The sequence below is a fragment of the Nematostella vectensis genome, chromosome 2 (assembly GCF_932526225.1).
Source record: "Nematostella vectensis chromosome 2, jaNemVect1.1, whole genome shotgun sequence".
In the NCBI taxonomy this organism is placed as follows: domain Eukaryota; kingdom Metazoa; phylum Cnidaria; class Anthozoa; order Actiniaria; family Edwardsiidae; genus Nematostella; species Nematostella vectensis.
Window position 1 is genome coordinate 8,426,948 of NC_064035.1, and position 22,810 is coordinate 8,449,757.

Genomic DNA, 22,810 nt, shown 5'->3' on the forward strand with positions numbered 1-22,810 from the left:
AAATAAATATTTAAAGAACACACTTACCTAAACGTTTAACCACCAACTTGCTAAAAGACACAATCTCCTGTAGAAGCCCACCAACCTCAGGCACTCTGAATATGTCCTCGGCCTTTGCAACAGCACGGAGAAGGTACTGGTCTGTAGGCTGGTTATCTAATGCTATGAAAAATAATTTCACACCGAGCCTTTTCAAGTAGGATGCTGGGTCGGCTATCTCCTGAGATCCACGCCCAGGTGCACCAGTGGTGAGCATGATAACACATTTCGGGATACCACGCCTAGCTGAACTAAAAGCAGTACTAGCACTTCGCAAGGCGGTATCAAAACGTCTCTCTCCTCCAATCACCACAGCAGCGTCCACTCCTCTAGAAAACTCCTCTAGAGTTTGGTCATCGTTTAGACTGGATAACGTGAGTGCCCTTGAGCCGTAAGCTATCAGCGCTCCATGTGATTTGTCTGGTCCTATATTCAGCGCGGTGGCAAGCATTTTGATTATCCGTTTTTCCTTGGAAAATTGGGCAAGTGTAACCGTTGCTGATCCATCAATTAGAAAGACAATTTCTAGTTGAACATCAAGAGGCGTTGGGTCTCCTGCAAGAAAAGTGCAATTCTCAGGCCTGTAAGGTTCGAGGAGTTCGGAAGAACTCCCCCCCAACTCGACTGGAATTTCCGCTTTAATAAAGGAAAAGTGAGTACCACTACAAGCTAGAACGAGATACCTCAAGAGAAAATCCGGTAAATGGTTAAATGAACCGCTCAAAATCCTGGCTAATACGGACCTGGATTCGCCTTTTTTACGTCACATAGAGTTACAGAGAAGTTTCATAATTCGAGGTTATTTCTATTAGGCTGTATTTAGAAGCTCAGGTGGCATAGTAAAAATGGTTTTAGTCAGAAGGGACCCCGGCAATCCCCCTTTCCCGGGCTACGTTTATAGCAAACAAACCTGTTCTGGCCGCCACATGTTGAACAATATCTCCTAGCCTACTCTGCAAACTCTCCACTCTTGGTATACTAAACAGGTCGCTCTTTCTCTCAACACCAGACTGGAGGGCAGTGTAGTTTGACTTTGCCCCAAACTTGATAACAAACAGTTTGGCATTCACACTTTTAAGAGTATTGACGGCATCCTTAAAACGATTTACTCCGTTCACGTCCCCTTTGCCAACTAGAAGAATCACGAGCCGCGGCACGCCTTGCCTTCCATTCCTCAGAACTCGTTCAGCTTCTCCGACAGCCATCTCAAGACGTCGATAGAACTGTCCTTGATAAGGCGCCCTATTCACTAGCTTGCGAAAGTCATCCTCCTTGAGGTTATCTTGGAAACCAAACTCCTTCACAGGAAAGCTACTGTATGTAACCATGGCAGCATGTGAACGCCCAGGAGACATGTTCAGGACACTGGAAAGTGACTTCACAAAACGCTTTTCAGTTTCGAACTCTTGTCTATTGACTTGGAACGAATTGTCGACAACAAAAACAATGTCTGCCTTGAAGTTGGCGTCCACAACCCATCCTAGAAATGTACAACATTTTGAACAAACATTTAGAATACCTTTTCAAGGGAACATTGTAATAGCAGGCCATTGAATGGTGCAAGAATCTTTGGACCATTTTTGTATAACTGCCACCATGAGCCACATTTACATACCTGGTTTTGATGATTTTGTTCTATTTGCGATGTTGGTAGATATATACCTAGCGCGTTGTGCAAGAACTGGAAACGATGATAAATTCAGGATGTCAGTATCGTCTCCAGCAGCGGCTTGGACTGATGGGTCATTCTGACTCTCACCGACCGCAATCACAAACAGGTTTGTTCCAAACTGTCTCAGTCGTTCTGAGGCTTCTTTTATTGTATTAGTATCTTCATACGGAACCTGATTTGTAGCAGTGACCAGAACTATGATTGACTGTCGATCTCGCTTGCCCTCTCTGACAATAGATGACGCTGTGTTTAATGCCGTATCTATTCGCCTTGGACCCCCAATAGCTGTAGCTCGCTGTAAAGCACTTCTGAGGTCATCCATGTTCGTGAAATTATTCAATGTCATCACGGGCAAAGAAGTAGATCCGAACGTTACCAAAGCAATACGTGGCTTTCCTTGTTTTACACTGAGGGAGTCAGCGACATATTTGACAAATTCTTTCTCCTTCTTGAAATCATCGTTGCTAATGGTGTCAGACGAATCGAGTAAAATAATAACATCTCCCGAAAAATCATCATGTATCTTTGGAGCTGTAAACAAATAAAAAAATGTATTAATGATATTATTCTGTTGCATAAGTTGTAAGCAACTACACTTGTTACAAGATAATGCAAAATACTTACTTGTAGCCTGGTTGATGATTTTGCCAAATTCCTGAATACGTTGGCGGGGAACGTAACCCGGCCAGACCTCAATAACATGTCGTGGGTTCTCAACAATTTCACCTAGTTCTTGGGGTCGGGTACTGTTTCCGATCGACACTACAAACACAGTAGCCCCAGTATCTCTCATACGAAGTGATGACCTTCGTAGTGTCTCAGGTCTCGGGTCAAGTTCCTGACGCCCGGCCGTTAACATGATGGCTATCCTTGGAACATCACTTCTTGCTCTTTTTGCTATGTCTGCCCCATACTCTAGAGCGCCGCCCATTCGTCTGTATCCTCCCGCCCTTGGAGCAGTGTCGAGAATTTGTTGTAAATGTGACAAATCGTCGTAAGCATCCAAGTCAACTACAAGGCTTGGCCTGCTACCGTATGTGATAACGGCTGCTCGTGACTTATCGGGACCGACATTCAAGACTTTAGAGAAGTGTTCTACGAGCTGTTTCTCTATTCGGTATTCATCTGGAGTCACAGACGAAGATGAGTCCATAAGGAAAATCACGTCTGCTTCCATTTCCTCTGACTTCAAAGGTATGCGTACAACTGTAACAAAAACGATAATTTGCTAAGCGGCGACTTGCACAACACTAACACGCAATTGAATACAAGGGAAAAATATTATTATTCAATTAACTAAAACGTTATTCTACGTTATTCTACCTGACACTTTTGCTATTTTCTTGGTAATTTCTTGGGTGCTTGAAGGCAGTCCATCAAATTCTGGGACGTTAATGACCTGGTCTGGTGTCAGCACAATTCTACCAAGCTCTTGCTTATTCGGCTCATTTCCGATAGCAACTACAAACAAGCTCGTTAATTCATCATCGCGGAGACGTCGAGCCGCATTGTACAGAGCATTAGGAACAGCATCGGGAGACTGTCGACCCGATGTCAACAAGAGAACAATCCTCGGATGACCAGGTCTTGCCTGGGATAGAATGGATTGTCCTGCATCAAGCGCGAAATCCATCCTACGTGTCCCGCCCACGAAACGCGCATTGGCTACTAACCGCTCCAGCTCGTGTACGCTCCTGTAGCTGTCAAGTCCTGCCACAGCGAAGGGTCTATCACCGTAACTTATCACTGCAGCTCTAGAGCGACCTGGAGATACGTCAAATGCGCTGGCGACGTTTTTTACAAAGCTCTTCTCGAGTTGAAAATCATTTTGTGAAACGCCTGACGACGAGTCCATTAAGAATATAATGTCGGCATCTAGTCCTTTGACGGGATTACGTCCTTAAATAAAATAACGAAATAAATTACCCTGTCAACTTAAAGCCGCATTGTCACCAGTTTACTTCCGGTCGATTACGTAACAATATCCGATGATTTTTAACGGAAAACGCAAAAAATATATCAAAATATTGAAAGCAGTGTGTTTATTGGAAGTTTTTTTGAGGATCTGATTGATAATTTAGAGCGGATGGCCTGTTTAATATCTCGGATTTTAATAGATTCTTTTGTCTTTTAACGGTCGAGGTTTCCGTCGGACCTACGGAAGTAAATTGGTGACAATGCGGCTTTAAATAGCCACCAAACTCTAACACTTTTAAACGCCTTACCGGTTCTTTGTGCGATTATTCGCGCTATACTTCTTGCTTCTATTGACAGTTCTGGAATGCTGGTAACTGGGAGAATATCACCGCCCTGTACAACAGCATCTTTGAGACCCCACTTCAAAGGCTCTGTTCCGACTGCAACAATAAACGTTGTTACTCCTTCAAGAGCAAGAGGCCGCGCGGCTTCCCTGATGGGTACTCTATCAGAAACAGGGGACGGAGGACCAGTTGCTACCATGACCATGACACGCGGAATATCCTTCTCAGCGTCCTTAAAGTATTCTGTCGCTGTGGCCAGCGCTACGTCCGTTCGGCGCCTACCAACTAGATATTGAGCGTTGTTTACAGCGTTACGGAAATTTGACAGGGTCGTGAAGCGAGTGAATGAACTTATTTTTGTGGCATTGTCGCTAAACACGGCTAAAGCGGCCCTAGAGCCACCTGAGTTGACGTTCAGATAGCCTGCAATAGTAGCGACGAAGGCTTTTAGTTGGCGGTAGTCTGAGGGTGTGACTGTCGACGAAGAATCCAAAAGGAACAAGATGTTGGCAGTGATATTCTCACGGTCTAGAGCAAAAGAAATGAGTTAGTCAAGTTAGTCAAAAAGTATTTGATGCAGCAGTTATTCCTACTTTCGGGACAAGTAGTGCTTTTCTATAGACATTTCAAAATTCTCTATAAAAATTCCCTACAAAAATCTCAAGATTTTCAAAATTCAAGTTCAAAACTCTACAATGGTATTTCTTTTTTTTTTTTTTTTACTGTTATTGGCAAGCCATTGTATGCTTTATTGTATTTGAGAGCTACCTGGTGTTTGCTTGACTAGCTGCCCAAAATCGGTAACCTTGGACTTGAGCCTGTCGAAACTTGCAACCTGTAGTATATTTACAGGACTAGAAACTACATTAAGCAGCTGTGTTCTGTCAGGGCTAGCACCAATAGAAACCACGAATAACAGTGTTCCAAGGACACGCAGGGGCTGAAGCGCTTCGTCCAACGTGCGACTTCCAGGAGCAGGGCGGTGAGGGCCAGAGACAAGTAGAACCGCGATGCGAGGATAGTTGGATCGTGCGGTTTTGAGAACTTCAGTTGCTGCCATAAGTGCAAGGTCAATGCGTCTGGCACCTCCAACCTTAGGGGCATTATCTAGCATTAGAGATAGCTCTTCTCTTGTGCTATAACCAGCTAGACCTGTGATCTCCCTGGAAAGAGACCCAAATGTGACGAGGCCGGATCGTGATTTACCAGGCATTACGTTAAAGACTTGAGTTGCTTGCTTGACGAAGTCTTTCTGTGCCAGGAACTCGGTATCTGTGACAGGTGAAGCGCTGTCCAAGAGAAAGACCAAATCTGCAATGAAGCTTCTTGGCTTATAGGAACCTGATAAAGAAACACGTTATTCAGACAACAAAACATTCCAGGTATAAAATGAATCTCATTATTCGTTATTGTTTGTTATTTTCGTAGCGTTAGTAACGATATTGTTGTTTGCGGATCTAGTTCTGTTGGACAGAAAAAAAAACGTTTAAACGTATTACTAAGCAATTTTACTTACCTCTAATAATACGGTTGACAAAAGGCGAGATGCCTCTTCTGATGTAGCGAAATAAGGAGAATACAAATAAATCCTCCTCGTCTTGTACAACTGGTCTGAGATAACTACGGTTGACATTTGTCCCTGCGACTATTCCGTAAGTTTTAACACCAAGATTTCGGAGCTTTCTTGCGGTAGAGGAAACTCCCCGAGCGTCAGAAGACATTCGACCACCCACAACAAATACAAGAACCTTCGGTGTTTGTGGATCCAGTTTGGAGAACAATTCCACTGCAGCATTTAGAGCCTCATCAGTGCGTCTTTTACCTGCTACCGGGCTTGCGGCATCAACTTTCCTCTGAAGTTCAGGTAAAGATTGGAACGCATCAAATGTCGCGACTAGGGATGGTGTACTACCGTAGTTGATAACCGCCGCTCTAGAGCCACCACGGCGAACATTAATTAAGTTAGCAACGTATTGTAACATGCGCTTCTGCTGAAGAAAGTCATCGTCTGTTATTTCGTCGGACGAATCAATTAAGAAGACTATGTCGGCCTTGTAGTCCAGGGGTGCACCTTAAGGGGAGAAACAAAAAGAATTCATGGCGTTAAAGAATGTCAATCACCAACTTATTTGTTATTGTTTATTATTAAAAATACAGCGGTTCATTCGCAAGGAAACTTCAAAATAACAATCTACGAATGAAGACTGATACGTTACTGACGATATTGGATTAAAAATATCTTGGTAATACTTGCTTGAATTAGGCGATGGAAATGGATGATTTGAGTGGCTCGGCATAAAATGGCAGCGTGATTGGCCTTCTTTAATAGAGACAATATAAAAGGCTGTAATCATCAAGGTATATACGCTTACCCTTTACACCAAGAGCACGGTTTACTGTGATCTGAGCTCGTTGAGGGAGCGCTGATATCGTAGGGACGGTAATGACATCATTCGGTGCCTCGACTATTTCAAATAGGGCGCGGTTGTTGCCCTCCTGACCAATAACCACTAATAATATCTTTACACCCATTGCACGAAGTTGTCTTGTCGTTTTATCCCACTGAGGTCGTGCCTTTATCTCTCCTCCATAAACCACCATAATTAAAATCCTTTCCTTAGCCTGCTGAGACCCAGTGAAAGCGTCTCTTGATACTTCTAAAGCGTTACCGATCCGTCTCGTAGTCCCCGCATATTTAACCCCATCGAGAACTTTCTTAAATTCATGTTGACTTCTGTAGTCCTTGAGCTTGGGGTTCTCTACTGCAGTGTTACCGTACGTTATAAGACCAACACGCAGCGACCCAAATACGGCAATGTGAAAAATGTCTGCTAATGACTTGGCGAAATCCTTTTGTAGTATGAAGTTTTCAGGCCCTGCAGTTGATGACCCGTCCAACACCAGAACCACATTCGTTTCTTGTGGGGCTATATTAGCTCGTCTTCCTGAATATGCAAACAAAACAATCAAATTTGATAAAGGCACATAACCAGTTCGGTCCAGTTAAGAGAAAAATGCCCAGTGCTCGTCGTCCTCGACTAAAACCTTTGAACATGGATCCTACTGGGGTTAGGTTTAAGGTTAGGAAGTGGACCACGCAACTGGACTTCCGTTGTTAGCTTCCATTCCTACTGGGGTTAGGTTTGGGTTTGAAAGTGGACCACGCAACTGGATTTCCGTTGTTGGCTTCAATACTTACCGAACTTTCTGGCGAAATGTAATCCTATCTGCTGGACACTTGCTTGAAGACTCGTAAAGTCAGGCACCTTTAAAACACCATCGCGTGGACTGATGATGCGCACTTCAGCGTCACTAACATTCGGTCCTATGGAAAGCGTGTGTACCTCGCCACCAAGACCCTTAATTGCTTGTACGGCGCTAGTTAAAGAGATTGAGCCTTGACCTATTTCGGTCGGTCCAGACAAGAGAAGAATGCCCAGTGTCCGTCGTCCTTGACTTGAACCTTTGAACATGGATCCTGCTTGCTGCAGAGCTTTAACAGTATTTCTGGCGCCACCAAGTTTAGGTGTATTGACAAGACGTTTATTGAACTCGGTTTTGTCCGTGTACTCGTCAAGGCTTAAAAGCGTGTAAGCTCTGTCGCCAAATATAAGTAGGCCTACACGAGGTCCATTACGTGACTGGTGGAATGAAGAGGACAGGGATGATACCAACTGTTTTTCACGCTTGTAGTCATCCGTCCCAACATGCCTAGAGGAGTCAATTAAGAATACTACGTCCACCTGTGGATCGAGAGGAGTAGAGGTATCTGCAAAGACAGTTGGAATCACATCACATAATTTGGTTAATATGCGCCGTATATGTCAGAAATGGTGAACGGGACAGGAACTCCGGTAGGAAAAACAAGCTACACTTTTAAGACCAAAATGGAAAGAACTTTCAGGAAGCCTTAATCCGACTGACGCCACAATGGCAGAAGGGATTGGTCAAGAAAAGTAATGGTGATAGCGCTCTACTTATGATGAGCTCGTCCTAGACACGTTTTGGTATAATGATCAAAGCTCATTGCAACACTTGATGTTTACAAGCTTTATATAATCCACCAAAAACTGGTAGTCTAATATACAAGCTACATATGTTCATTTGATCTAGCTAACTAAATAGTTGCGGAGTAGCAAACTCCCATGGAAATATCTGTACGCGCTCAAACAGAGCGAAGAGTAATGCAAGATGGGTAACAGAGCTAAAAAAGGCGGACGTGTCTGTTCGATCCTATTCAAGGAAAATTAAAGAGCATTGACTATATACGGTGCTTTGATGGAATACATCGATTACAAATAATACAAACCTATTTGTTGGGTCATAAATCTCACCACAGAGGGGGCACGATGTCCTATTGTTTCGAATGATTCTCCTGTAATAAGATGCTTAGGGCTTTTTACAAAGCTAGCAAGGCCCCGGCTGTCAGAGGTGTCGCCAACAGCAATGATGAACAGATTGATCCCCTTTTCTTGTAAGGCTCGTAGTATAGCATAAGGTCTACGAGAGCCTGGTATGGCGAGATTATCCCCCTTTGTTAGCATTATGGCGATTTTTGGAACCTGTATGAGTAGTCAAGAGAAAGGTGTAAATTTTTCTGCTGTCTGTAATGTAAAGTCTTTCTCACCAAACAACAATATACACCCCCTTGTTAGCATTATGGCGGTTTTTGGAGAGTTAATATTTAAGTTAATATTTAAGTAAACCCCAAGTATCCAAAGAACGTTCATTCCCCATGGGTATGAAGTATATATAATCCTCGTCGACAATTCCCGGGAAATCTGGAGAAGTTACGAGAATTCTCGCGCTCTTGGTAATGATATATCGAGAATTTTCGTGAATTTATGTGCCTCCGGAGAAGATTCCCGGGCATTCACCTTAGTTCAAAATATCTTGGTGGTTTATTTAAGCGGGGAATAGTAAATGGCAAGGTTAGTTTCAATTCAATCCACTAATGCAAGCTGTTATGTTAAGGAGCAGTGACTACCTCTCTACACATATTTTATATAACGCGACCGGGATTCAAACCCAACAAAATGATCCGGCGTTTGCTGGTGCTATGCTAAACAAACTTTCATGTTAATACTCACAGGCCGTCCACCAGTAAGTGTGTTTAAGGCAAGTTCTAGGGCTGACTGGACGTTCTTTGAGCCTCCTTGGAAAGGAATCCCTGCAACATCTGCATTGAAGCTAACAGCTCCTGAGTGGTTGAACAGAGGAATTCGAAGTTTTGCGGAGTCGGAATACGTCGCAGCGCCAACTTGCGTGAAGGCGGGTGAAACGTGGAATGACATGGCAAGGTTTGACACAAGTCTCTTCTCTTGGCTGAACTCCTTTTGGGACAATCCTCGTGAAGAGTCGATCAGGAACAGCACATCAGCTGTTAGTTTTACAGGTACTGGCAAATCTGGATAGAAATTCCATCATTAGCTATCCAGCTATCTTAGCCACAAAATGGTGATAGGAAACTAAAGAAACCCACTACTAGACCCTGCGCGCAGAGTTGACTGGGATACCTGAGGGATTAAATGTGCATCTGCAATTTGTTTGGGCCCCTGTGTTGTGACATGCATAACAAAGACTTTTCTGCCATAAAACACCACCTTTGAATGTGATAAAAATGTATGTCTAAACTTGAGTTTTATTGTAAATATCACAACACTGATTCGGGCAAGAAAGTTAAGAAGCATCATACCTCCAGGTTGAGGGAGGGGGGGGGGGGGGGGACTACATAAAAGTAGACAGGGTTATTGTCCTATTGTGTAAAATTCTACCAAATGCCATTCCTTAGATATGTAGAGGGCACACACCAGCATAGAGAGAGAAAGGTAATCCACAGCTGAGTTAGCGCTGAAATAAAATTTAGGAAAACTGAAAATGTGTTTGAAAATTGCTAAATCTTAAAAATTGCTTTGACCACACACAATGTGCTATCACTTAGGTGTACATTTGCTGTTACACCCATATAATTGTTTCCTTTGTTAAGGACATTTATCATTTCACCGTCGCCTGCCTAAAAACGCCTGCGAGGGAGGCTACTGACCAGAGCGCAGGTTTTTGTCTTTCCGGCTAGAGACAGAAAGGGAATGCTGACCAATCAAATGCAAGCTATGGTCAGGAGACGGTTATTGATTTTGTGTTACCGGGAAGGGGGTAGGGAGCTCGGATTCGACCGTTTCTACATTTCTGAGATTCCTTTGAGTTGAAAATTTCGAATCATATTTCGAAATCATATTGAGAAATCGAGCTTATGAACTTTGTGGTAGAATTTCTTTGGGAAAAGTAGGTTTGAGAACCTGAAGCTCGGGGAACATTTAGAAATATTATTCGATCGTCGCTTGCCAGAATGTCGTCTTTAGAGGATGCGAGGAAGGGTTATAAATTTGGCGAACACCGAGAGCGGTTGGTCGACGCGCGGCCTGTTGTTGCCTGCCTTATACCCTCTTCTTTTCACTCTGTAGAACACCGAAATCTAGCGTTCGCAAATCACACTTAAACGGCACTAAACCCGAAAATAATATCTTCACAGATGTTTATTAAGTATCTAAGCATCTTTTCTTGAGATTTTTCATCATTTGAAAGTTAAAAAAACTACATATTAGAAGCGATATTTTGAATACATATGAAAAGCCGTTAAAAGCTCACCACAGGAAGCCCATCATCCAGCCTTTCAGCCGTACTCGCTCAGAGCCTGGGAGGCCTGTGACACGACCTTACTATTTGAACTTTGCCATTTTTTGCCCGTGTCGACTGGGCTACCACAGGTATCCACGTAAAAACACTTTCTACTGGTACTTCAACAAATGGACTATACCAGAGTAAACTCAAAACAATGAAACGATGTTAGTAGTAGTCTAGCACAAGAAAAGAGGGACAAGGTGCTTGAAATACTTAATGAATTATTGTAAAGTTGTTTTTAGATAAAGTAGGGGGTAAGCAACTTTAAAAAGCAGTCACAAATTCAATAATTTTAAGTGATTTGAGAAGCAAGGGGTTGAGTTTACTAAGGTGAATACCTTACCTGGTCGGTCAATGCGCACCAGTATATCCTTTGGCAGTTTGAGAAGTTCTTCAAAGGAAGCCACGGTGAAAACGTCACCGGGTTTCTCGGTAAGAAGTCTCAACTCGCTGATATCTACATAAGGGCCGACACCAATAACATAAATTTTTACACCCATCTTCTTCAGTCTCTGAGACGAGACGTCTAAGGGTATAGCATCATAGTCTTGGGTCTGCTTTCCATCGGTCAGAATAAACGCAATTCTAGGGACAGTTGGCCGTGCATCAGCAAACACTTCTTCCGCCATCATCAAAGCCTTGTCAATTCGTGTTCTTCCCCTCAGGTATTCAAGGTTTTTTAAAACAGATGTAATGTTTTGATTTGTCACGCCATCTTCAAGGTCAAAAATCAGTTTAGGGAAATCAGAATAAATGATCAAGCTTGCTCGGGATTGCCCTGGAGATATGTCGAAAATATCGGAGAGCCCTTGTACGAACTGTTTTTCCTTCTTATAGTCGCGTACACCAATACTGCCTGAGGAATCCATGAGAAAGGCGATGTCTGCTTTGGTCGTAATGCTTATGTGCTTATCTGCAATACAAAGAGAAAACATTAGCAGGTGGACTTGAAGGAGCGGGGGGCCTGCCAGAGGTTGTTGACTGTTGCCCACAGACACGGCGATATGTATGGATGTTTAACACATAGGACTGTTACCCACAGACACGGCGATGTGTATGGGTGTTTAACACGTAGGAATGTTACCCATAGACACGGCGATGTGTATGGATGTTTAACAAATAGGAATGTTACCCACAGACACGGCGATCTGTATGGATGTTTAACACACAGGGTTGTTGCCCATAGACACGGCGATGTGTATGGGTGTTTAACACATAGGAATGTTACCCACAGACACGGCGATGTGTATGGGTGTTTAACACATAGGGTTGTTGCCCACAGACACGGCGATCTGTATGGATGTTTAACACACAGGGTTGTTGCCCATAGACACGGCGATGTGTATGGGTGTTTAACACATAGGGTTGTTGCCCACAGACACGGCGATCTGTATGGATGTTTAACACACAGGGTTGTTGCCCATAGACACGGCGATGTGTATGGGTGTTTAACACATAGGAATGTTACCCACAGACACGGCGATGTGTATGGGTGTTTAACACATAGGGTTGTTGCCCACAGACACGGCGATCTGTATGGATGTTTAACACACAGGGTTGTTGCCCATAGACACGGCGATGTGTATGGGTGTTTAACACATAGGGTTGTTGCCCACAGACACGGCGATCTGTATGGATGTTTAACACACAGGGTTGTTGCCCATAGACACGGCGATGTGTATGGGTGTTTAACACATAGGAATGTTACCCACAGACACGGCGATGTGTATGGATGTTTAACACACAGTGTTGTTGCCCACAGACACGGCGATATGTATGGTTGTTTAACACACAGGGTTGTTGCCCACAGACACGGCGATATGTATGGATGTTTAACACACAGGGTTGTTGCCCACAGACACGGCGATATGTATGGATGTTTAACACACAGGGTTGTTGCCCACAGACACGGCGATATGTATGGATGTTTAACACACAGGGTTGTTGCCCATAGACACGGCGATATGTATGGATGTTTAACACATAGGAATGTTACCCACAGACACGGCGATGTGGTGGATGTTTAACACATAGGAATGTTACCCATAGACACGGCGATGTGTATGGGTGTTTAACACATAGGAATGTTACCCACAGACACGGCGATGTGTATGGGTGTTTAACACATAGGACTGTTGCCCATAGACACGGCGATGTGTATGGGTGTTTAACACATAGGAATGTTGCCCACAGACACGGCGATGTGTATGGGTGTTCAACACATAGGAATGTTACCCATAGACACGGCGATGTGTATGGGTGTTTAACACATAGGAATGTTGCCCACAGACACGGCGATATGTATGGATGTTTAACACACAGGGTTGTTGCCCACAGACACGGCGATATGTATGGATGTTTAACACACAGTGTTGTTGCCCACAGACACGGCGATATGTATGGATGTTTAACACACAGGGTTGTTGCCCATAGACACGGCGATATGTATGGATGTTTAACACATAGGAATGTTACCCACAGACACGGCGATGTGGTGGATGTTTAACACATAGGAATGTTACCCATAGACACAGCGATGTGTATGGATGTTTAACACATAGGAATGTTACCCACAGACACGGCGATATGTATGGGTGTTTAACACATAGGAATATTACCCACAGACACGGCGATGTGTATGGATGTTTAACACATAGGACTGTTACCCATAGACATGGCGATGTGTATGGATGTTTAACACATAGGAATGTTACCCATAGATACGGCGATGTGTATGGATGTTCAACACATAGGACTGTTACCCACAGACATGGCGATGTGTATGGGTGTTTAACACATAGGAATGTTACCCATAGATACGGCGATGTGTATGGGTGTTTAACACATAGGACTGATACCCACAGACATGGCGATGTGTATGGGTGTTTAACACATAGGAATGTTACCCATAGATACGGCGATGTGTATGGGTGTTTAACACATAGGAATATTACCCACAGACACGGCGATCTGTATGGATGTTTAACACATAGGAATGTTGCCCACAGACACGGCGATGTGTATGGGTGTTCAACACACAGGGTTGTTGCCCATAGACACGGCGATGTGTATGGGTGTTCAACACATAGGAATGTTACCCACAGACACGGCGATATGTATGGATGTTTAACACACAGGGTTGTTGCCCACAGACACGGCGATATGTATGGATGTTTAACACACAGTGTTGTTGCCCACAGACACGGCGATATGTATGGATGTTTAACACACAGGGTTGTTGCCCATAGACACGGCAATATGTATGGATGTTTAACACATAGGAATGTTACCCACAGACACGGCGATGTGGTGGATGTTTAACACATAGGAATGTTACCCATAGACACAGCGATGTGTATGGGTGTTTAACACATAGGAATGTTACCCACAGACACGGCGATGTGTATGGGTGTTTAACACATAGGACTGTTGCCCATAGACACGGCGATGTGTATGGGTGTTTAACACATAGGAATGTTGCCCACAGACACGGCGATGTGTATGGGTGTTTAACACACAGGGTTGTTGCCCATAGACACGGCGTTGTGTATGGGTGTTCAACACATAGGAATGTTACCCACAGACACGGCGATGTGTATGGATGTTTAACACATAGGAATGTTACCCACAGACACGACGATATGTATGGATGTTTAACACATAGGAATGTTACCCACAGACACGGCGATGTGTATGGATGTTTAACACATAGGAATGTTACCCATAGACACGGCGATGTGTATGGGTGTTTAACAAATAGGAATGTTACCCATAGACACGGCGATGTGTATGGGTGTTTAACACATAGGAATAATACCCACAGACACGGCGATGTGTATGGATGTTTAACACATAGGAATGTTACCCACAGACACGGCGATATGTATGGGTGTTTAACACATAGGAATATTACCCACAGACACGGCGATGTGTATGGATGTTTAACACATAGGACTGTTACCCATAGACATGGCGATGTGTATGGATGTTTAACACATAGGAATGTTACCCATAGATACGGCGATGTGTATGGATGTTCAACACATAGGACTGTTACCCACAGACATGGCGATGTGTATGGGTGTTTAACACATAGGAATGTTACCCATAGATACGGCGATGTGTATGGGTGTTTAACACATAGGACTGTTACCCACAGACATGGCGATGTGTATGGGTGTTTAACACATAGGAATGTTACCCATAGATACGGCGATGTGTATGGGTGTTTAACACATAGGAATGTTACCCATAGATACGGCGATGTTTATGGATGTTCAACACATAGGACTGTTACCCACAGACATGGCGATGTGTATGGGTGTTTAACACATAGGAATGTTACCCATAGATACGGCGATGTGTATGGGTGTTTAACACATAGGAATATTACCCACAGACACGGCGATGTGTATGGGTGTTTAACACATAGGAATGTTACCCACAGACACGGCGATGTGTATGGGTGTTTAACACATAGGAATGTTACCCACAGACACAGCGATGTGTATGGATGTTTAACACATAGGAATGTTACCCACAGACACGGCGATATGTATGGGTGTTTAACACATAGGACTGTTACCCACAGACACGTCGATGTGTATGGGTGTTTAACACATAGGACTGTTACCCACAGACACGGCGATGTGTATGGGTGTTTAACACATAGGAATGTTACCCATAGACACGGCGATGTGTATGGGTGTTCAACACATAGGAGTGTTACCCACAGGCATGGCGATGTGTATGGGTGTTTAACACATAGGAATGTTACCCACAGGCATGGCGATGTGTATGGGTGTTCAACACATAGGAGTGTTACCCACAGGCATGGCGATGTGTATGGGTGTTTAACACATAGGAATGTTACCCACAGGCATGGCGATGTGTATGGGTGTTCAACACATAGGAATGTTACCCATAGACACGGCGATATGTATGGGTGTTTAACACATAGGAATATTACCCACAGAAACGGCGATGTGTATGGATGTTTAACAAATAGGACTGTTACCCACAGACACGGCGATGTGTATGGGTGTTTAACACATAGGAATGTTACCCACAGACACGGCGATGTGTATGGATGTTCAACACATAGGAATGTTGCCCACAGACACGGCGATATGTATGGATGTTTAACACATAGGAATGTTACCCACAGACACGGCGATGTGATGGATGTTTAACACACAAGGTTGTTGCCCATAGACACGGCGATGTGTATGGGTGTTTAACACATAGGACTGTTACACACAGACACGTCGATGTGTATGGGTGTTTAACACATAGGACTGTTACCCACAGACACGGCGATGTGTATGGGTGTTTAACACATAGGAATGTTACCCACAGACATGGCGATGTGTATGGGTGTTTAACACATAGGAATGTTACCCATAGATACGGCGATGTGTATGGGTGTTTAACACATAGGAATATTACCCACAGACACGGCGATGTGTATGGGTGTTTAACACATAGGAATGTTACCCACAGACACGGCGATGTGTATGGGTGTTTAACACATAGGAATGTTACCCACAGACATGGCGATGTGTATGGGTGTTTAACACATAGGAATGTTACCCATAGATACGGCGATGTGTATGGGTGTTTAACACATAGGAATATTACCCACAGACACGGCGATGTGTATGGGTGTTTAACACATAGGAATGTTACCCACAGGCATGGCGATGTGTATGGGTGTTTAACACATAGGAATGTTACCCACAGACATGGCGATGTGTATGGGTGTTCAACACATAGGAATGTTACCCATAGATACGGCGATGTGTATGGGTGTTAAACACACAGGGTTGTTGCCCATAGACACTGCGATATGTACGGGTGTTTAACACATAGGGTTGTTTCCCATAGACACGGCGATGTGTATGGGTGTTTAACACATAGGAATGTTACCCACAGACACGGCGATGTGATGGATGTTTAACACACAAGGTTGTTGCCCATAGACACGGCGATGTGTATGGGTGTTTAACACATAGGACTGTTACCCACAGACACGTCGATGTGTATGGGTGTTTAACACATAGGACTGTTACCCACAGACACGGCGATGTGTATGGGTGTTTAACACATAGGAATGTTACCCATAGACACGGCGATGTGTATGGGTGTTCAACACATAGGAATGTTACCCACAGGCATGGCGATGTGTATGGGTGTTTAACACATAGGAATGTTACCCACAGACATGGCGATGTGTATGGGTGTTCAACACATAGGAATGTTACCCATAGATACGGCGATGTGTATGGGTGTTAAACACACAGGGTTGTTGCCCATAGACACTGCGATATGTACGGGTGTTTAACACATAGGGTTGTTTCCCATAGACAAGGCGATGTGTATGGGTGTTTAACACATAGGACTGTTGTCCGTAGGAAGATTCAGACATTTATGGATACAAATCAATAGAGGCCAGTGAACAAGGCATTAGGTTACCTATTTTGCATGTGAACAAGTCATTACGCTACCTAGGTTATATGTGACCAAGGAATCCTATGTTATATCTGGACAAGGCATAGGCTACCTATGTTATATCTGAACAAGGCATAGGCTATCTATGTTATATCTGAACAAGGCATAGGCTACCTATGTTATATCTGAACAAGGCATAGGCTACCTATGTTATATCTGAACAAGGCATAGGCTACCTATGTTATCACTGAACAAGGCATTAGGCTATCTACGATGGCAACCGACGGTTTCCACCTTTTCCTTGAGAGTGAAAATGACTTTTTACCTGGCACGACGCAATTGTGACCGCACCCTGTGAAACAGCACTTCATCCCGCGTGAGCAGTCATTGTCACAAGTGCAGCTATCCCAAACGTACTGTGGACACTCCATCTGCCACTGATACGCCGGACACCGTCCAGATGACCGGACATCTTGGCAAAAAGGTAAAGTGAATATCAATAAATAATACATCTCTTCTATATTTACCCGGCTGGCCCTTATTTATTGGTTATTGCAGGAAATTTTATAATGCAGATAACAGGGTCCAAAATACTGAGTGTTTTTTTATCCCTCTAAAACCATTTCTAAGCCGAAACAGGTTGCTTGTGTTATTACCTTCAGATATCTCACCCAAACAATTGACACAAATGGAGTCGTAGTACAATACTGTGTCGTTCTAATTGTGTTCAGCCAATTAAAACGTTCTTTCGATGATTATACTTGAACTACTTGGGGGCTAATCCCATTCTTTAAAGTATTTAAAAAGAAAGTATGTGAGAATACAGGCAGCAGCTAGATGGATCCCGGTCAGTGTCTGGGGATTAATCACCAGATAAAAAAGGTCAACTAAGATAGTCATGTGTAATAGGGGTGAAATAAAGCAAATGATTATTAATCCGAATACTATGTAGTAGAAGTTATAACACGGTATATGTATTTGATATTCAAGAAGTTATTTGTTTAGTTTATATGTGTCAAGTCGAGTCAAGTGTCAACAAGTGAATAACATAATATAAAAAAACACAACTAAAAATAATGTATATGTCAAGATGCTTTGCTGATCATCCATGGTCCAGCATTAGCTAACAAGCGATTCATTCACGGTTATCATAAGGTAACTGTGGGTACCCCGTGAAAATATTTTTCTTACTTCGGAAATACTTGACTGATCATCTAGGACCAGATATCAGGTAAACTCAGACAACAAGTAATTAGCGTCCCTTCACGGTTGTTATTATAAGGTGTCTATGGGTAACCATGAAAATATTTCTCGAAGGTAAGAATAAGTCAGGCCAATTAGATATCGAAGTTACAGTCTATAAATGTATGTATGTACACATCGAAGGGTATATCTGTGATTCACATATAACAAAGCACATGGAAACTCGCACTAGACAAGCCTCGCATTTTCCTAGAGGTGACCTTAGAAACACTTCAAAAACACATTACTGTACACACGACTGATAAATAAAAAAGTCCCAAACAAGTCTACAATCGTGACATACGAACACCGCTGTTTAAACAAAACGACACTTCATTGGCGCCATGAAAGCTTGAAGATGTGTATTGCTTACCTTGTCCATTGAGACCGGGCAGGAGAACTCCAAGAAAAAGAGAGATTGCTACGACCAGAGCATCCATACCACCAATGCTCCGATCGTCCTTCTTCAAGCACGAGAATGCCAGATAGCGTGACAAACGCAGAGGGTCGTCGGGTCTTCCGTCCAATCCTAGAACATGATACATCCGGCTTCAAGGAACATGGAAGAGCTCGAATGAAATCGATACAGCCCTCGCGACGGTGTCATTTACTTTCGTGCGCTTCTCTTGATGACCATCAGAGGTGCACATAGTTCAGCGGATTTGTTAAAATAGCTTTGTTATTTTTATGACAGAAATGGGAGGGCCATCTGAAAGGAAATGGGCGTATTTATCTTGGCAGACCAGTACAAAATCGCATGGAAAACATTAATACAAAATTCGTCCCATTCTTATTATGACAATTTACGGGTTAATCACTCCAAAAATATTATTGAATAACATTCTTATAGCGGGTGTGTTTTGGTATTGGGGCAATGAATATCCACAATAAAACACAATGTTTATTCAACAGTTCAAGAGGTTCACATGTATAACCTTATTTAGGTTTCCCAACTCATTACACCCTCTGCATAAATCTATGCGATATATATGCCGTGATCTACATGGAAACAGTTGGAGGCCCTTCATGGGCCAATTTTTGTTGTTATTGTTTTTTAACGCAAAAATGCGGTATGTTTGTATATCCCCTGTGTTTCGTTAGTGTAATAGCGCTAGGCCTTTCGTCATAATCGTGTGCCTCAAAAATCCTATATAACCTATATATCCTATAAATAAAGTTTTTAGAAAAAAATTCCCCCAAATTCGTGTCAGTAATCTAAACTGCACCCCGTCCCCACGTATAAATTTGAAAACGCAAAATTTTCTTTACGGATATAGCTATCGTTCGGAACAATTTGAAAACGATGTCCAGAGTGAAACAATTGAAGACGATACCTTTTCGGACGACGGAAATGTAACTTTTTGAAAGAAGAAGCGATTAACTTTGAGCGCGCGATATGTCTAGTGGGCAGACGCATATGCTGTAGAGCTTGTAATCGTTCTCGCGTAGTGTCTGCGTGGGGACGGGCCGTTTTCAAATAAACGCTTCGTGAGGACGAGGATCTTTTTGAAAACGGTACAAAATGGGCGGTGCATTCACGAATACAGATGCGTTTAGACGAGGTCTGTGTAGCAAGTTAAAAAGAAAAACCTCACGTGCTCTCTTTCACTCAAAGTTAAAATAAAAATTTTAAGAAACCCAAACTTTGTGCCTTATTAACGCGAGGACGAAGACAGCTGGTAATTGCTTTCTTGGCAGACGTATGGCAAACACTTTGCTGTAACGTGTGAAGGGCGTATGACGATGAGTGCGGTCAAAAACTGAAAATTAAACATATCGACAGATGTGTCTTTAGGATAGCCTCCCTTGCAGGCGTTTTAAGGAAGGTCACGACCAGCCTAAACACGCCTGCGAGGGAGGCTATCCTTGGGAGAGATTTGGTCTTACTCCTTCGCGTTGCTCCAGTCTATGTATCGAAATAGCCAGGCTTACGGTAAAATCTCCTAAATCCCCCTGTAAGTTTTCTAACTCTAGGCAGGCCTCTACATTACTAGAAGAGCTATCGGTTGAGGAAGATGCCGATTCAGCGCACCTTCTAGCACAAAAGGACGCGAGTAAGCATGAAATGCCGTCCTGATCTTGACGGACACCAGGAAACAGCGCGTGCGTAAAACCGAACAAGGGCAGGGAGACAGCGTGCGTTGTATTATCCTACCACTGGGAGGGCGGGCGAAGATGTATGGCTGCGTCGATCCTTGACGCAGTAAAAAGTATAATATTAAAAAACTATTTTACACGAGTACATAAACTCATTTATTACAACCTCATTATAAAAATTATTTACATTTTTAGATCACAAGATCACAATATTGTTATCTTATCACAAGATGAAAGTAAAGCGGACTCCACAGGGCTGTAGCCCGTGCCTAGTCTAAACTGACTGCGAGTACTTGGTCTAAACTGACTGCGAGTACCTGGTCTTATCTTCCTGCGAGTACCTGGTCTAAACTGACTGCGAGTACCTGGTCTAAACTGACTGCGAGTACTTGGTCTAAACTGACTGCGAGTACCTGGTCTAAACTGACTGCGAGTACCTGGCCTAAACTGACTGCGAGTACCTGGTCTAAACTGACTGCGAGTACCTGGTCTAAACTGACTGCGAGTACCTGGTCTAAACTGACTGCGAGTACCTGGTCTAAACTGACTGCGAGTACCTGGTCTAAACTGACTGCGAGTACCTGGTATAAACTGACTGCGAGTACCTGGTCTAAACTGACTGCGAGTACCTGGTCTAAAATGATCTATGCAGTACGTGCTCGAATGTCCCATCTCTCTGAAAAGTAAATCACGTGTCAACTTTTCCTCGACAAAAAGTAAACTCCTCCATGTAGAGGTTCCCACTCAGCCCAACCAAAGGCGACCCCGCAAAGCGCAATACAGAGCCCCGTTTCCCTTTACGAAGCATGTGAGGACACACACATGAAAACGAGAATAAGCACGTAACGCAAGCGAGAGAGAACACAATTGCTTTATTGACAAGGACGGCACCAAGAACGGTTTGCGCACTCACCAACTGTTTAGTAACGGCGTAGACGTCTGGCATCTGGGACGGCAATTTAGAACAACTAGAACCACGATGCCGTCGCCGTTGAGCGTAACGGTACTGAAACAGGCACTTATCGTATTGGAGCACAAGTGCGTTAGTTCCGTAACGGTACTGAATCAGGCACTTACCGTAATGGAGTACAAGCGCGTTAGTTCCGTAACGGTACTGAAACAGGCACTTATCGTAATGGAGCACAAGTGCGTTAGTTCCGTAACGGTACTGAATCAGGCACTTACCGTAATGGAGTACAAGCGCGTTAGTTCCGTATGGGTTACATGACGTGACAGGACAAAGCAAAACGTGCTAGACAAGCGCCTACTTGTAATTTCCATTTTAGCGCTCTTCATTGCGGTTGTTCACTCACTTCGGTTGAGGTTCATGGGAAATGACAAGCGACCGCTCGCGCATGCGCCCAATGACAAACAGATCTCGAGGGCTTGCGCACTGAAACGGTGATAGGAATGGCTCTATACATTGCACAATATTCAAGTTTTGACAGATGGAAAAAAAGTCATGAAGGAAATGATTTTTCCCGTTATTACATTGAGCGCAACTAACGCAGACCTAGTTCGCCTTCACACGCCACATTCATGCGTCGCGCTGTTGCCGAGCCAAATCAAATTTTCTATTGTTATCGACACAATAATATAGGTTCAACGTTGATTTAGATGTCGCACTAAATATGTCGTGCTTAATAGGTTGCGAGTGTTCAAAGTTGTAAAAGGGAGTTACTATTTTGCACAAAATAAGAAACATTGTATTTGATTCGGAGTATCCAAAGCTCAACGTCTAAATCGGTGTCGTGGTTTTGCCGTGCAGCACGACTGGAGCAGCCGCGCCGAACCTTATTAATTCAGACAGAGAACTGTTTGTGCCCGATCCAAACAATTGCATTCGGTACGGCAAGCGCGACATAACCCTCATAACCCCGCGCGAGGATTCCTTTGGCGAAGAGACACGGCAAAACTGCGAGGGTAACTGGTAGTCGGATCTAAAAGAACTGCTTTGCATGCCGTGTTAGTTGCGCTTCGTCGCTTGAAATTCCTTGAATTGATGATGGTCGGGTTCTAGCTTTAGATAAAAAGTTATAGAGGCTCACTAAGGGCTGAGACGAGATGCGCGTGAACTAAGTGGAGACGTGATGGGTAAAACTTAAAAACTTTAAAAGACGTTACCTCCGTTTCACACGATCCTGGTCCGACACGAGACAATAGTATCTTCTTTCTTCGACTTACTGAATTTCGTTCTTCCAAATAACTCGCCGATCTTCGACAGATCTTTTTGAACGTGTTTTGCTTTGCTTTTTCTCTTTCTTCGTTCTTTTCGAGTTTCAAGAGTCTTTAAATCTTCACGATTTTAAATCTTCCTCATATTGCGTCACCTTTCACCGATCTTCGACAGATCTATTTGCGCACTTTTTAG

The 22,810-nt window shown here is 43.5% G+C and overlaps 1 protein-coding gene across 7 annotated transcripts in view; it reads right to left on the reverse strand.

Moving 5' to 3' along the window:
* LOC5516767 (collagen alpha-3(VI) chain) overlaps positions 1-22,705 on the reverse strand; it is a 39,524-nt gene extending 16,819 nt beyond the window's left edge. For 2 of the 7 annotated variants that reach the window (XM_048723567.1, XM_032386618.2), the window contains exons 1-15: positions 18,716-20,452; positions 17,426-17,572; positions 10,994-11,563; positions 9,063-9,379; positions 8,282-8,534; positions 7,172-7,741; positions 6,345-6,917; positions 5,489-6,043; positions 4,741-5,313; positions 3,937-4,500; positions 3,035-3,610; positions 2,336-2,917; positions 1,655-2,242; positions 950-1,519; positions 28-594 (exon numbers count right to left, since the gene is read on the reverse strand). In XM_048723567.1, the coding sequence (XP_048579524.1) occupies positions 28-594; positions 950-1,519; positions 1,655-2,242; positions 2,336-2,917; positions 3,035-3,610; positions 3,937-4,500; positions 4,741-5,313; positions 5,489-6,043; positions 6,345-6,917; positions 7,172-7,741; positions 8,282-8,534; positions 9,063-9,379; positions 10,994-11,563; positions 17,426-17,572; positions 18,716-18,887 (7,177 nt within the window). In that variant the 5' untranslated portion in view covers positions 18,888-20,452. Of the gene's footprint in view, positions 1-27; positions 595-949; positions 1,520-1,654; positions 2,243-2,335; positions 2,918-3,034; positions 3,611-3,936; positions 4,501-4,740; positions 5,314-5,488; positions 6,044-6,344; positions 6,918-7,171; positions 7,742-8,281; positions 8,535-9,062; positions 9,380-10,993; positions 11,564-17,425; positions 17,573-18,715; positions 22,146-22,563 lie in introns of those variants that run through there. The other 5 variants (XM_048723562.1, XM_048723563.1, XM_048723565.1 and 2 more) reach the window with 5 other exon arrangements.
* Positions 22,706-22,810: the final 105 nt, after the last annotated feature.